The 17073-nt window shown below is 45.2% G+C and overlaps 1 protein-coding gene across 7 annotated transcripts in view; it reads left to right on the top strand.

Moving 5' to 3' along the window:
* The window catches only part of DCAF8 (DDB1 and CUL4 associated factor 8), a 55413-nt gene that overhangs the window by 4537 nt on the left and 33803 nt on the right, over positions 1–17073 (top strand). For all 7 annotated transcript variants that reach the window (XR_013348714.1, XM_077841737.1, XM_077841739.1 and 4 more), the window contains one exon: positions 16883–16953. Coding sequence is in view for 6 of the 7 variants with exons in the window: in XM_077841737.1 (XP_077697863.1) it covers positions 16905–16953 (49 nt within the window). In the remaining variant the exon portion in view is untranslated. The remainder of the gene's footprint in view (positions 1–16882; positions 16954–17073) is intronic.

The following is a 17073-nucleotide window of genomic DNA, read 5'->3' as shown; positions in this document are numbered from 1 at the left end:
AGGAGATTTGCATAGTGGTAGCACTTAGGGTCCCCAGTCGTAGATCAGGATCCTGTTGTGCTAGGTGCTGGACAAACACATCGAAAAGGTGGTTCCTGCCTTTAAGAGCTGACAAGCTCAAGTAATGTGTATCAACACAATAACGGATTTCCAGTCTCTTCAGGCTTTTTGATAGTCTCATCACTTAACTGAGATCAGACTCTACTGGGAAGGCTCAACTAAGAGAGGTCTTCTGTAGTTGAGAAACAAAGTCCCCTTGAGTTTACTGAATTGCTTCTTTTTATGTGTCAGAGGCAGCATTTGTCTTGTGGAAGAGGCCCCAAACAGGTAGTCAGAGGACTTTGTTTCTACTCCCAGTTCTGTCACTGACTTGCTCTGACATTGGGCAAGTCACTTCCCCTCTCTGTGCGTCTGGTTCCCCGTCTTACAGATGGGCGTAATGATACTCATCCGTCTCCGCAACACACTGACATCTGTGGATGGAAGGTGCCATGGAAGTACGGTTTTTAAAACTAAAAGGATTTCCTAAGCATCTAATGTGCTCTCTCCTCTGGGTAGGCAGTAAAACTAAAATAAACAGCATCCATGGAAGTATTAAGTCTGGTCAGTTTCACTGTCAGGTTCTCATGCACTAGGACAGTATAAATCCCCATCACTCTAAGGCAAGGCTTAAGACCAATCAAATTATTTTCATTGAAATTAAAATAAAATCATGTAAATATCAGTTGACATCCCCATCCCTCTTATTTCTGAATTATTTTTGTAATACTGAGGGACAGTGTTGTATGAGTTGTAGCTGGGAGAACTTGGGAAAGAGAATGAACAGTAGCTGTCTGGCTGGAATGCCTTTAGCTGCTCTGCTGGCTGGACTAGGAGCTATGCCCTAGAAAAGAATGATGGTGGAGAGTTATGGCAGAGAGCTGGCATGGGGTTGGGGCTCCAGCCCTGTGCCTTAACCACAAGACTAATTTTCTCCTCCACGATCCATTTATTAGCATTTGGTAACATGGAAACCCCTCTTCTGGTGAGCATAGCAGTATTCCTTCTGCATGGTGTAAGTGCAGGATGTGGGGAATCCTCGAGTTTTTAATGGATTCACCCTAAACCTGTGGTTTTCGTACTATGTTATTGGGTTTTGCATATTTCACACATCTGAAATGTAACTGAATGCTCAATAGTAGAATGTGTCCTTTGGAAGGTGGGGGTCCCCGCGGGGCTAGCTGCAGCTATCTACTGAGAGTCCGAGTGCTGCCTTTTTTGACATACTCCTAGAGTGGCATGTTGGGATGAAAGGATTATTAGGCTGTGTAAGATCTTGATCAAGTTACATTTTGGGCCTAAATCACCTGACAGCCTCTGTTGTACTTAAAGGAGCACTGTCTTAGGTTGCCATACTCTAGTACTTAGGAGAAAACCCTGCTTAAATATAGGAGCCTCAAGTGAACAAATACAAAGCGGTGAGAGTGTACAAGAGATCCAGTGTATGCCAATACATAGGGTTGTGTTCACAATAGTGATCTGTCTGCAAAGACCCATGGGGTTTTCGCTGTCTGGTAAAGCAGACTGAAATCAGGATGACCCTGAAGGTAGGGAGTCTTTGGTAGACCAGAGAAAAGCCTGACATTTTTCATACTGCTGCCCTATCTCCACAGCCATCGTGCCTGTGCAGCTTGGTCCAAATGTGGCTGCAATACTGTGTGTTCTGGCAGAGCTAGTCCATTAGTGTGTTTATAGCTACATATCCATTATAATAATGGATTGTTCAGTAACTAAGGAGCTATAAATATCAATTCAACACTCTTAAAATGGGTTGGTGTGCAGTATTTTAATCCTGTTGTTGGACTTTGTATTGCATACAACTGAAGTGTAATTGAGTGACAATCGTCACTTGCAAGGTGGGGGCAGGGGCTAACTGGCTTCCTACTGTTGGACACTACTAGATTGTAGACTTCAGAAGAGTGCAAGTATGTCTGATATAAAACAGAACACACGCCAACTTGCACACAATGTCATTTGATTGGAACTAGGAATCTGCCTTCTGGAAAGAGCTTACAACGTGCCTTGCATCCTGTTTTCTCAATTTTAAAAATATCGGGTAGATGTTGTTCATAGTGGTACTGGGGCCTTCACCCCACAACTTCTATTCTAGTTAATGGAGCTTGTGGCTAATGCCACCGCACTACTTCAAAAATCTCCCCCATCACCTTTCAGTGGGGCGATCTCAAAGTGCTTAAGCCTCAACTTGGTGAACTAGGCATCATCCCTGTTTGACAACTGGGGCGCTCAAGGCACAGGGCCAGGAGGTGACTGCAGCAGAGCTAGGAATAAAATCCAGTTCTCATCTCCCAGTCTTGTGCCTTAACCACAAGACTAATTTTCTTTTTCACGATCCATTTATTAGCATTTGGTAACATGGAAACCCTTCTTCTGGTGAGCATAGCAGTATTCCTTCTGCATGGTGTAAGTGCAGGATGTGGGGATCCTCGAGTTTTTAATGGATTCACCCTAAACTTACAACACTTGACATAGATCTTCTAGAAGCTATCCAGTGGTAATGGTTCACTTACTGGGAGCTGGGCTGGAATTGAGGGCATCCCAGAAGTGAAAGACTCCTGCCCATCTTTAACAAGCAGTAGGTTAAGGGAGGAAGGATGATCTCTTGTCTAAAACACAAGCGCTAGATATTCCATGCTCTGGGTCTTTTACTGACTTTGGGCCATGTCCCTTCAGCTCTCTTTGCCTTTTTCTCCACCTGTGTACAATGGGGCTAATATGTGCCACATGAGGCAGTTGGGGGGCTAAATTCAGTGACCCTTGTAGAGTGTGTACACATCCTTGGATGGCAGGTATTGGAGGGTGAATGCTCTTTCACTGAGGGCCTGGTGTGGGGGGGATGTCTAAAAGAGTTTCCCATGTGTTGCAGCATCATGTGCATTGTTACCTGCCTGTGTAATTACTGTTCCTTCAGCATCAGAGATCTGCATGGGGCTCACCCAGCCAGAGGCTGTTCTAAAGCTGGCAGTGTTTAGGGGAACAAGGTGTGGTACATTAACGTCTTCCTGCACATTGTGGTTTGACCCTTGGCTTCCTTGCATTGGGAGGCTTACTGGCTTTGAATAGAATCTAGGTATTGTGCTGGGCAGGGCCCTGGCGTTGCCGCCTGGTAGTGGAATCTAGTGTATGGCAATATATGTGGTATTGGAGCCTGCTGGGGAGACAGCATCTCTTCAGCTTAACAGGAAGAGGAGATTGTCTGTCTGTAATTAAAAGGTAGGTGGTTCAGGTTTAATTGAGGATCCTGGTGTCTGTACATGGGGGCCCAGAGTGTAAGCTCTTTCGGGCAGGAGTTGCATCTTTCTGTATGTTTGTAGGACACCAACTCTGATCTGATGCTCTGGGCACTACTGGAATGCAAATAATACATAGCTGATCTACCGAGACAGTATGCTTAGTCCCTGTCAGGTCAGGGAACAAGTGAGTGCTTTCCCTTAATGACAGTTTCCCCCACCTAATTTCTGGTCTAGCCATGTAATCTGCAGGATCCCAAGCTGTTAGAAGTGTGTGTGTTGGAGTGGGAGCAGAACAGGAGTTGCTTTCCCTTCTGGCTCCACTAATAGAGAGCAAGACTTGTTTGGGATGCTGGGCCCCAGGTGCCCGCTTACACTCCTGCCTGTAGAGCTGGTTTTAGAGTGTTGCATTGGTGGGTTTCCAAGTGTCCAGCCAGTACTCAGCTGGAAGGATCGTGCTGTGTTGCAGGGATCGAGAAGGCTTTGCACGCTGGTGTGAAGGGATATCTTCAAGTTTCTGACAGGGCGCTGGGGACATCAGCCCTTGGGCATTTGAAAGCTAGTGTAATTACCACCTTCAGATGTGTAGAGTACAAAGTTTTGAGTAGCCTAACGCTTCGGTTCCCCCAACTCTCTGAAGACTGAAGAGTTCCATAGATCTATCGGTTTCAGAGTAGCAGCCGTGTTAGTCTGTATCCGCAAAAAGAAAAGGAGTACTTGTGGCACCTTAGAGACTAACCAATTTATTTGAGCATAAGATTTTGTGAGCTACAGCTCACTTCATCGGATGCATTCAGTGGAAAATACAGTGGGGAGATTTATATACATAGAGAACGTGAAACAATGGGCTTTACCATACACGCTGTAACGAGAATGATCAGGTAAGGTGAGCTATTACCATCAGGAGAGCCAGCGGGCAGGGGAGGAACCTTTTGTAGTGATGATCAAGGTGGGCCATTTCCAGCAGTTGACAAGAACATCTGAAACGCCCATTGTTTCATGTTCTCTATGTATATAAATCTCCCCACTGTATTTTCCACTGAATGCATCCGATGAAGGTCAGCTCCCAGACTGCTGCGCTTGGTATCACAGCATGGGGAGTAGATGGCCAGCCCTCTGTGGAGAAAGAGGTGGTTAGGGACTATTTAGAAAAGCTGGACGTGCACAAGTCCATGGGGCCGGACGAGTTGCATCCGAGAGTGCTAAAGGAATTGGCGGCTGTGATTGCAGAGCCATTGGCCATTATCTTTGAAAACTCGTGGTGAACGGGGGAAGTCCCAGACGACTGGAAAAAGGCTAATGTAGTGCCAATCTTTAAAAAGGGGAAGGAGGAGGATCCTGGGAACTACAGGCCAGTCAGCCTCACCTCAGTCCCCGGAAAAATCATGGAGCAGGTCCTCAAAGAATCAATCCTGAAGCACTTACATGAGAGGAAAGTGATCAGGAACAGTCAGCATGGATTCACCAAGGGAAGGTCATGCCTGACTAATCTAATCGCCTTCTATGATGAGATTACTGGTTCTGTGGATGAAGGGAAAGCAGTGGATGTATTGTTTCTTGACTTTAGCAAAGCTTTTGACACGGTCTCCCACAGTATTCTTGTCAGCAAGTTAAAGAAGTATGGGCTGGATGAATACACTATAAGGTGGGTAGAAAGTTGGCTAGATTGTCGGGCTCAACGGGTAGTGATCAATGGCTCCATGTCTAGTTGGCAGCCGGTGTCAAGTGGAGTGCCCCAAGGGTCGGTCCTGGGGCCGGTTTTGTTCAATATTTTCATAAATGATCTGGAGGATGGTGTGGATTGCACTCTCAGCAAATTTGCGGATGATACTAAACTAGGAGGAGTGGTAGATATGCTGGAGGGTAGGGATAGGATACAGCGGGACCTAGACAAATTGGAGGACTGGGCCAAAAGAAATCTGATGAGGCTCAATAAGGATAAGTGCAGGGTCCTGCACTTAGGACGGAAGAACCCAATGCACCGCTACAGACTAGGGACCGAATGGCTAGGCAGCAGTTCTGCGGAAAAGGACCTAGGGGTGACAGTGGACGAGAAGCTGGATATGAGTCAGCAGTGTGCCCTTGTTGCCAAGAAGGCCAATGGCATTTTGGGATGTATAAGTAAGGGCATAGCGAGCAGATCAAGGGACGTGATCGTTCCCCTCTATTCGACATTGGTGAGGCCTCATCTGGAGTACTGTGTCCAGTTTTGGGCCCCACACTACAGGAAGGATGTGGATAAATTGGAGAGAGTCCAGCGAAGGGCAACAAAAATGATTAGGGGTCTGGAACACATGACTTAGGAAGAGAGGCTGAGGGAACTGGGATTGTTTAGTCTGCGGAAGAGAAGAATGAGGGGGGATTTGATAGCTGCTTTCAACTACCTGAGAGGTGGTTCCAGAGAGGATGGTTCTAGACTATTCTCAGTGGTAGAAGAGGAGAGGACAAGGAGTAATGGTCTCAAGTTGCAGTGGGGGAGGTTTAGGTTGGATATTAGGAAAAACTTTTTCACTAGGAGGGTGGTGAAACACTGGAATGCATTACCTAGGGAGGTGGTAGAATCTCCTTCCTTAGAAGTTTTTAAGGTCAGGCTTGACAAAGCCCTGGCTGGGATGATTTAATTGGGGATTGGTCCTGCTTTGAGCAGGGGGTTGGACTAGATGACCTCCTGAGGTCCCTTCCAACCCTGATATTCTATGAAGTGAGCTGTAGCTCACAAAAGCTTATGCTCAGATAAATTTGTTAGATCTATACTTTACTCCATTGGCCGAGTGAGCATTCTAGGTGTAAGGAGCTGTTGCCCTCATTCCAGTAAGACCTGAGTTGGTGGATAACAAAGATCCCATGATTCTTTCTTCCAGTCAGGATATTTTCCCAGATTCATGGCCAGTTTCATCACTTAAATCTTTCTAATCCCAGTGTGGCGTTTAAAGACCAGAGCCGCTAATTGTATTCTCCCTGCAATTTCAGGTGAATATGACTGCCTCCTTCCCTCAAGCTGTTCTACAGTGTTGCTGTAGATTGGTAAACAGCTGCCATGTTTTACCCCAGAGGTGGTTGCGTTCCATTAGGTAGGGAAGTAATTTCTTTCTTCCCTGGAGGCTTGTTTTCTCTGGATGCCAGTTAACTCAGGGGAGTGAACACCTTTGTAAAGGCCAGTCCGGACATTCCCAAATGTTTGTTCCAAGGATACATGGTTGTCTACCCTAAGCCAGTGGTTCTCAACCTGTGGCCCACAGATCCTTGGGGGTCCACAGACTCTGTCTAAGGGATCAGAAGAAGCTTGTCATTACTCCAGAACAGTGGTTTTCAACCTCTAGTCTGTGGACTAATATTTCCAAAGTGGTCTACACCTCCATTTGAAAATTTTTAGGGGTCCACAGATGAAAAAAGGTTGAGATCCACTGCCCTAAGCTGATCCCTGTGGGCAAACTACAAACGCTGATAGCTGGGGAATATCCAGACTAGCCTTTAGAAATGTTAGCTACTCGGTGATGTTAATAAAAAGTCTCATGTAGACACACTCTGTATAAAAGAGGCTATTAAATAGGACTAATGGGGAAAAATGGGTTAAAATACCCACCTCCCTCCCAGCTTTTTACTCTGTGCTGCTTCTCTTTTGTATATGGAGAGTTTACAACTTCTTGCCCAATGCGGGAGAACCCCCTGAGGTTTAGGGCAGGTCTACACTTAAAATGCTGCTATAGCACTTAAGTGAAGATGCTCCTATGCTGGCAGGAGAGCTTCTCCTGTCAGCGTAGTTAATCCACCTCCCTGAAAGGTGATAGCTATGTTGATGGTAGAAGTTCTCGTGTTGACATTGTGCTGTCTACATGGGGGGTTAGGTTGATATAAATCCACACCTATGAGCGATATAGTGATCCCAATATAGGTCTGTAGTGTAGATCTGGCCTTAGTCCTTGGCTGTCTTCTTTCTGGGCCATCTCATTGCATTTATCCCAACTCTCTTCCCCCTGCTGGCTTCTGCTCATCTAGGCTCAAACTCTTTTCTTCTGAACCCCTGAGAGGCTACAGCTGTCCTTTGGTAGAGTCAGAGGTAGGAAACAGTGCTCTCTCTAACTGCTTTGTTAGGCCAGGGATCCTGGTAGTCACCTTTGACCTGAGCAGCTTTTCTCCTCTGTCAAGGTTCCTTCCTCACTCTGAACTCTAGCGTACAGATATGGGGACCTGCATGAAAGACCCCCCCTAAGCTTATTCTTATCAGCTTAGGTTAAAAACTTCCCCAAGGTACAAACTTTGGCTTGGCCTTGAACCCTATGCTGTCACCACCAAGCGTTTTGAACAAAGAACAGGGAAAGAGACCACTTGGAGACGTCTTCCCCCAAGCCCTACACCCCCTTTCCTGGGGAAGGCTTGATAAGAATCCTCACCAATTTGTACAGGTGAACACAGACCCAAACCCTTGGATCTTAAGAACAATGAAAAATCAATCAGGTTCTTAAAGAGAATTTTAATTAAAGAAAAGGTAAAAGAATCACCTCTGTAAAATCAGGATGATAAATACCTTACCGGCTAATCAGATTCAAAACATAGAGAATCCCTCTAGGCAAAACCTTAAGTTACAAAAAGACACACAAACAGGAATATACATTCCCTCCAGCATAGCTTATTTTACCAGCCATTAAACAAAAGGAAATCTAGTTTATTTTCTAGCTAGATTACTTACTAACTTAGCAGGAGTTGTAAGGCTTGCATTTCTGATCTGTTCCTGGCAAAAGCATCCCACAGACAGCCAAACCCTTTGTTACCCCCCTGCCCCCTCCAGATTTGAAAGTATCTTGTCCCCTCATTGGTCATTTTGGGTCAGGTGCCAGCGAGGTTATCTTGGCTTCTTAACTCTGTACAGGTGAAAGGGTTTTGCCTCTGGCCAGGAGGGATTTTATAGCACTGTATACAGAAAGGTGATTACCCTTCCCTTTTATATTTGACATCCTCTATCACCCTTCTCTCCATATGGTCACTGGAGCAGGGTCAGGACTTGTTACCTTGGCTGTGTGTCTGCAGAGCTACACTTCAGAACAATCTGTTTCCCTTTCCTGGGAAAAGGCGCTTGAATGCTGCACCTTCCCGCTGCTCCATGGGATTAATTTGAGGGCGGATTGGCTAGAACAGCGTGAGCATGTAGTATTGTGGCCTTTGGGAACCGGATGGAGCATCAGAGTGCAAAGGTTCTGCTATGGTTGGAATGTGACAGTTGATCAGAGAAGGTGGGAGTAACGGCTCCATAGGGTAATAAAGAGGGGGTTGTGCCTCCAGCCAGGGGCAGCTGGGGTAGGAGACCCCAGGAGAAACCATGAGTCCTGTGAACTGAGGAAGAGCAGGCTTGGAGTGCAGGCCGGGCTAGTGCTGTGAGCTTGCAGCTCTAATGACCCACTTTAAGAAGTATGGTTCCAAAAAGGGGTCTTACATCGGCCCAATGCACCCCATGAAACTAGGGAGAGGCAGCCCTGTGGCAGATCCTCTGCCCATTGCCTCAGCACAGATATGTCTGAGCCACCAGCTTGCATATGTGAGGGGAGGGATTGTTCTCTAGTAGTTGGAACATAGAAATCCTCCTGATGCCTGACTGGGTTTTATTCCCAGCTCTGCTGTCTGGGTGTTGTGGCCTTGAGAATGATGCCCTCTCTTTATGGGTGGGCATACGGGAGCTCAGGTGTTAGTGAAGACTGCTTTTTGTAAATTGCTTTGAGGGCCTTGAGTGGAAGGGGCTATACATGGCTCAGGTGCAACTAACAGAGCTTTGAGTAAAACTTGATTGATCACCTGGAAGTGAGAGTGGAGATTATACCATGTATTGGGACTTAAAAGTGGTTATACCACATGTGGAGACAAGAACCATGTGGTAAACTATATTGACCATGCACCGTCAACCATTTCACCTGTCTGTTTGCCCATCCCCACTGACTCAAGCCACTGATGGGTAGCATTCAGTCCTAAACCTTGAATCTGTCTCTGGTCCTGTATTTCACGAACAGTTATGTCTGCTAATGGCCACTTCCCCTTCCTTGCAGTGGTGTAAGGCACTGGTTTATGCCCTTTTCAGGCTGGACTGAACAACATTACTCTGCATACTGAAAAGCTCTTTCAGAGGCTGTTAGAACTAGAGTGGCTGTCTTCTCCCATGAATGCCTCTGGAGCTGGACTTGTGGTCCAAAGGCATCCCTCTCTAGCTTTACAGAGGGGATGTGAAAATGAGTGCTAGTAAAAACTTCCTATAGAATGTGTGGTTTAAATAGAATACATGATGGCATGTGTCTAAGGGTCTGACACTCATTTGGGGTGACCTATGTAGCGCCGTTGTGTCCATCTCAATGTCCGTAGAGCAAACCTGTATTCCACACAATTGTGTACTACAGAGAAGTAAGTAAAGTAGCTGCCATCACTAAATCTTTCCAATGTGATGGCTACCTGCCCATAACAGATAAAAGTGCCAGCATGTTAAATGAAGAGTAGCAGCCCCCTGATGCTGACAGATGATGTCTTTAAGCATCCGTTAAAGCCATTCCTTTCTGCAGGCTCCACCAAAAGTGTGTCCCTGCTAATGATCTACTTTCTGGAATAACTTGGAGTAAAGTCCCTTGTAGACCTGAGAAGACTTTGATCTGCACTCTTTGTTTATAAGATGTTCACATCTACATATTAAGCACAAGATGTCTGTCCTTCCCAACATGAGCCCAAACTTACCTTCACACCATAAGCAAAAGACCTCTCCTCTCCTCTCCAACCTCTTGCTGCCATGCCAAAAGATGCAGCAAGCCCTGGCTTTGTCAGATCTGGGGGGCAAGGTAGACTGACATCCAGTGCCCTCCACTGACACTGCCCTGCCACGAGCCCTCAGAGTGCTCCATGCTTTAAGCAGCTCACATCTAGTACAGCAGCTCAAGGAAGGAGAAGCATAACTTGGGCAGATAGGGTTCATGCCAGGTGCCTAGGGGTCAGTCGGCCCAGAAGAGGATAGGGATTGCTTCCAAGGAGGACAGCCAAGGAATACCCTAGTGAAGGGATTTGGTAGAACTGGCAAAAGATCTTTAGTTGCCCCTCTCGAGGATTGCAGACTAGGCCCTCCTCTGCAAAAGTTATAGTTTGCTTTCCTACTTGATCTTTGTTGAGTGCTACTGTTTAATCTCCATTATTATTATTACTGAGTTGTGTATTCAGCTCTGTACACCCAGACCCTGCCCGAAGGAGTTCCTAGTCTAAGTACATTGTAATCTCATTGTCAAGTTAAACTGTGTTTAACTGTGTATGAATCAGATAGCTAATAGCCCATTTTAGACAGGCTGACACAAAGTCTCTCCAGCTAGAGAGAATCCAGCCTGCCTTAAATACAAATCAGTTTAGAGAGGCCTCGCTTTGAACGCCTTCAACTACCTAAATGTAAAAGAGGTGGCTAATGGATACAATCTGTTTTCATCTTCACAGCAGCTGAGTTAATACCGCCAGAGGAAGCAGGAGATGGAGAGGCAAGAGGGAGCAAATCTTTCCTCCTCAGAAGTTCCTTGCTAGGCAGCTGAGTGTTTTCCACTTGTGTCCTTATTTCTTAGCTAGGTTTATAATTAGAGCAGATACAAAATAAAACAAAAAAAGTTTTAAGTACCCCACAGCGGCAGCTGCTGTGGCTCTTGTCCCATGGGACTAGGCCTGCCTCAGTGCAGTGGGTGTTGTGACCTGGCACACTGGGTTGCAGCACCACCCAAATTTGGCCAAGCTGCCCCTCCATTGTCTTGCTAAAATTGAGCTGTGATATGCCCTGGTGTGCCAGGTTGCAATGACGGAAGTGGGGAGCTGTCACTAGGGGATCAATGCAGGATGGGCTTGTCCCCATTCCCTCTCTCCCCTCTTCCCAGTATGGATAAAACAAAATAACATGAAATTCCTGAAAAATAAAATGAAAATTTATTTAAAAAAACTGAATTTCGATTATAATCCCCTGGGGTGGGTGAGTGAGAAGGAGTCAGATTAATTACCCAGTAATGATTGCCTTTCCTCTTGAAGTAACTTTAACTGCCAGGTTCCACAGTAATGTTCACCAAGTGGAATTGGAGATAAGCTATTAACTGGCTTTCCAATCTGCTCATTGCTTGAGAATATCATTAACAGTTTCAATGTCGAGTCCCACTCCAAAAAAACTTCCAGCTAAGATTGTTCTGGTGGTTTAACGTAATCCTTGTATGTATCATATATCCAGAAAGTTACAATAAAAGCGACACCGTCAGTTTGAAATCTGGTTAGATTAAAAGTAGTTGTCATACACCTGCCCTGCCAGTTGCTGTCGTTGTGTGTTTGTGTGGTTTTTCCTCTTAGTGTGCTTTTCTCCTGCCTGTCCTGCGTGGAAACACCCCATGCAAACAAGGAAAATGGATTAGAAAAAACAGCCGAAACTTTTTGAAAGTGACTAATTTTTTTATGCTCAAATTGAGACTTTTAAAAGGGCCTGATTTTTTTTACAAAGTGCTGAGCACCCACTTCTGAAAATCTGGAGTCTCAAGTTGCGCTACCCAAAATCGAAAGTCACCATTCAGAATGCATAGACAGAAGTGACTTCTAAATTTACTACTCTTTAAAGAGCACATGGGGAAGAAGCAGAGCATTGTTTCTCTTTATTTAAAATGACCAGAATCTGTTTATTTTGTTGACATCAGTTTGAAATATTGCCCTTGTGATTCAATCTCACTGAGAGTAATCTGGGTAATACTTCACTGCTATAAAAATCCACTGAGCCAAATTCTGTCCCTTCCTGGCACTCTCTGAAATCTCACTGACGTCATTAAGCTGCAGGGGTATAAATCGGGGCAGAATTTACTGTGATATAAGAACGGCCACACTGGGTCAGACCAATGGTCCATCTCGCCCAGTATCCTGTCTTCTGACAGTGGCCAATGCCAGGTGCCTCAGAAGGAATGAACAGAACAGGAAATTCTCAAGTGATCCATCCCGTCACCCATTTCCCAGCTTCTGGCAAACAGAGGCTAGGGACACCATCCCTGCCCATCCTGGCTAATAACCTTTGATGGACCTATCTTCCATGAATTTATCTAGTTCTTTTTTGAACCCTGTCATAGTCATGGCCTTCACAGCATCCCCTGTCAATGAGTTCCTCAGGTTGACTGTGCATTGTGTGAAGAAATACTTCCTTTTGTTTTTTTAAACGTGCTGCCTATTAATTTCATTTGGAGGCCCCTAGTTCTTGTCTTATGAGAAGGAGTAAATAACACTTCCTTATTTACTTTCTCCTTCCCAGTCGTGATTTTACAGACCTCTATCATATCCCCTCTTGGTCGTCTCTCTTCCAAGCTGAAAAGTCAGTGTCATTAATCTCTCCTCGTAGGGAAGCTGCTCCATGCTCCTAATAATTTTTGTTGCCCTTTTCCAATTCCAGTATATTTTTTGAGATGGGGCGACCATATACAGTATTCAAGGTGTGGGCATACCATGAATTTATATATAGAGGCAATATGATATTTTCTGTCTTCTCTGTCCCCTTCTTAATGATTCCCAACATTCCGTTAGCTTTTTTTGACTGCTGCTGCACATTGAGTGGATGTTTTCAGAGAACTGTCCACAAGGACTCCAAGATTTCTCTTTTTGAATGGTAACAGCTAATTTAGACCCCATCATTTAATATGTACAGTTAGGATTGTTTTCCAGTGTGCATTACTTTGCATATATCAACATTGAATTTCATCTGCCATTTTATTGCCCAGTCACCCAGTAGTTTAGTGAGATCCCTTTGTAGCTTTTCGCAGTCTGCCTGCGACTTAACTATCTTGCGTAGTTTTGTATCATCTGCAGATTTTTCCACCTCACTGTTTACTTCCTTTTCCAGATCATTTATGAATGTTAAATAGTACTGGTCCCAGTACAGACCCCTGGGGGACACCACTGTTTACCTCTCCCCATTCTGAAAACTGACCATTTATATGTGTATTGATGACATCTAGTAGATGCTTTCACATAGATTAGTCCCAGAATTTGGTACAATGTGTGTTTTTTGCACTAGTATAAGAAATAATCTGAAGGCCCTAGGGGTATCTAGTGAATTTCGTGCTTGTGAAGGATAATTTATGGAAACTGATGTTCTATGTTTGTTCCAGTGCATGCTGCCCTGACCCTACCCTATCAGTGTGTCTAAGCACTGACCTAGAGGTGTGACCTCGTGGATGTAGGCTGGATGGGATGGGAGTTTGTTCTCTCTCATCCATCTAATCTTTGCCTTTTCTGCTGAGACTACAGATCAGGCCAACTGAAAACTGATAGCGTGCAAAGATCCACTTGTGTTCCCAAGATCTGGATTGAGATCCACTCACTTTATGTGGGCCACAGAGCTGCCAGCAGGTGGCGGTACCCAGGGTGGAACAGTTTAAATCAAGGCCATTGAAATCCATGATCCACCTTGGCAATAACATTTGTCACTTCTGACTTTGATTGGAATTGTGACCTAGATCGTTTTTTGTTGGCGGTTGTAGGGGAGTTTATCAACTGAGCAAATAGTGCCACTGTTTTTGCAGGGTGTCCCATTGAACTATATCTGAGCTGCTGCGGAGGAGGAAGCAGGGGCTAACTGACATGATTCCCACAGCATTGTGAAACCATTGCCGAAGCAGAAAATGTGCAATATTTTTTGTGGTGCCATATTCAGGCATCACTGATGCTGATGGACAAAGTAGAGAAGTGCACAGAGCTGCATTAATTACAGGTTCCATTAACAGCACTGGAAATGGCCGATAGTAAAGAGAATACTGCCTTTTCTCGATTCTTCAGAAAATAAGAGACTCAATGCTATTTTTAAAAAGTCACTAAAATCCAGTAAGAGGGGGATATCCCTGTGGTGTAGACCAATATGATACAGTCTGCTTTGAAGTTAATGCCTAAAAGCAGTTTTACTAATTGTGGCTCGATGGAAAGATTAATATTGAATAGCTCCTTTGCCTCTAGCAGGCTGCAAACTGAAATTTCTCTGCCATGGGAAGAGCTCTGGGTGCTAGACTGTTTTTTTTTTTTTTTTTTTGTAAACTAATGATTAAAAATCATTTTCCCCCAAGGGAATTAACACTAAAACACTTGGCTGAGACCAGGAGGCTGGAATATTTAATTCAGGAATTGGGGGGGGGGGGGGGGGGAGGAGAACCCTGTAGAGTACCTGACAGGATAGCATAGCTACTACCTTGGTAACTTTCCTGTTGGGTTTTGAAGGGATTCTGGATATGCCTGGGTGAGTGGGCTTAAGATTTGCTTTAAGGAAACTAAAAGTAGCCGTTGCCAGCATGAGATCCCATGGAATGTCACTGTGGGGTAACTAAAGATCTATTCCACAATGCCCTTGGAATGGAGGGAGCTGGAAATGCTAGAGCACTATTTCTCTTTTGTTTTGGATTGATCATGTGCTCATGTAAAATTAAAATGTTCAATTAATTGAGCAATGGCAGTAAGTGTGAGGGAGCTTCCAACCTCACAGATAAGCTTCCAGTGCACTGGAGTTCCCCTGTGCTCTGGGAAAAGCATGGGAGGATAAATGAGTCCTGAAGGTCGTCTTGGACTCCAGACTAGTGAGGGGGCTAAATTCCAGAGCAGTGGGCCTTCCAGTGGGAATGCCCGGTCCTCCCACTACATTTGGGTGGGAGGGATAGCTCAGTGGTTTGAGCATTGGCCTGCTAAACCCAGGGTTGTGAGTTCAATCCTTGAGGGGGCCATTTAGGGATCTGGGGCAAAAATTGGTCCTGCTTTGAGCAGGGGGTTGGACTAGATGACCTCCTGAGGTCCCTTCCAACCCGGAGATTCTATGATTATATGATTACTGAGAGCGTTTGAGGTTTGGAAGCACCTCGTGCATAGGAAGGTGTTTAGAAATCTGTGATTTGAGGTAAAAAAGCTTCTTGACTAGCTTTTGACCCTACAATCTGTGATGTCAGCACTTACTGCACCTCAAAGCTACCCTTCCTCAGCTGAATTTCAGATCTAACATGCTTAATTTTGTGATATAGGCATATGAAAGTGGTCTCTTCAGTTATGGATGGATTTTGTATAGCTGTTGTTGCAGAGCTAATGTCAAGAACTCCTCATTCCTTTGAGTGTAGCTGGGGATCAGGAGTTGGATGGAAAGAGTTTGCCTTGTGACAAGGTACAAATGAAAAGGGAGTCAGAGGACCAAGGTGGAGAGACTAGGGAGGGTTCACATAGGGAAATATGGTGGAAGGCTTTAAGAAATTAAGCAGGTGCATTGGGTCATGGGGCCTTCGCATCTCTGTTGGGTCAAGGCAGTATTCATGGAAGAATGCAGCTGGAGGACTGTACAGATGTGGAAATGGTTGGACGGGGGCAGAGGGGAAGAATTGTCCCCTGAGAACCAGAGCATTGCAGAAGTTATGCTTGTTAGTTTTGTACTGCAATGATAGCAGCCATAACTGTACTATGATGTATCTTCCACTGATCTTGTGCACTAAACAGGGTCAGTATTTGAGTGGGAGACATCCCAAGGAATATTTAGATTATCTAGAAGTAAGTGTAGGTATTCTGAACCCATATCCCAACGTGGTGTAAAGGGTGCACTGTGATGCTCCAGTTATCACATATCAGAGGAGAGATAAAGCTGAGCTCCTGACCACTTGTGGATATTAACAAGTTGTGATAGGACTACCAAAGACTTTGTATGATGGCCCCAATGTTGTGGCCAAATGCCACCTTGACTGATGGCATTACGTTTCTGAAGTGTCCTCTGTAGACAGTAAACTGCTATCCAATATTGCCGTTTTTAATAATGCACAGTCGCCTTCAATCCCAGAAGTGGCCAGCAAAGTTGTCCCCCTGGATAGCTTGGAGATGAGTTTGGGATCCTTTGAGGTAAAAGGAGCTATGGAATTTGGAGGCATTTATTGGGGAAATGTGGCTTCCTTCCTTCCCCCCCCCCCCCCCCCCCCAGTGTATTTGAAACTAGCACATTGGGTATAGATTCATAGATACTAAGGTCAGAAGGGACCATTATGATCATCTAGTCGGACCTCCTGCACAATGCAGGCCACAGCATCTCACCCACCCACTCCTGCAAAAAACCTCTCACCTATGTCTGAGCTATTGAAGTCCTCAAATCGTGGTTTAAAGACTTCAAGGAGCAGAGAATCCTCCAGCAAGTGACCCGTGCTCCATGCTACAGATGAAGGCGAAAAACCTCCAGGGCCTCTTCCAATCTGCCCTGGAGGAAAATTCTTTCCTGACCCCAAATATGGCGATCAGCTGAACCCTGAGCATATGGGCAAGATTCACCAGCCATATCTTGATCTCTGCTAATCTAACTCTAGCAGCCTTAGAGAAAATGTTAGGGTTCTAGCCGTTTTATGATGCATTTGATAGTACATGTCCTGTGATAAACAGTCCAGTGTCGTTTAAGCAGTTCTTCCCTGTTCGGGAGGTGGGTACTGTTTCTCAGTACACTGGGCCAAGCCATTGCAGTTTGCTGCGAAGGGGGGCGCTCTTCCTGGACCAAGTCTGTGTTAGAAAGCCAGGGCTTTTACGAAACAGTCTCAGGGGATCTCTCCTCTTGCTGTTGCCAACTCTCATTTTTTTTAATCTCTCAATTGCAGGTTCACCCTGAACAAAAACAAGATGTCAGATAAGGGGAGTAGCACGGAGGGAAAAACGGACATAGCCAATGGTAAGGGTAGGGGGTGAAGACCCGTTTGAGTTGTCTGCGCTTAAGGCTAGGGCTCAGTGAACAACAAGAAATTTGGGATCATTTAGTGATTGATCTGAGCACGTTCACAACCCTCTAAAT

Source organism: Eretmochelys imbricata, chromosome 24, assembly GCF_965152235.1.
Source record: "Eretmochelys imbricata isolate rEreImb1 chromosome 24, rEreImb1.hap1, whole genome shotgun sequence".
NCBI classification, from domain to species: domain Eukaryota; kingdom Metazoa; phylum Chordata; order Testudines; family Cheloniidae; genus Eretmochelys; species Eretmochelys imbricata.
The sequence above is the reverse complement of the archived record's forward strand: the minus strand, read 5'-3'. Positions and strand labels throughout refer to the sequence as shown.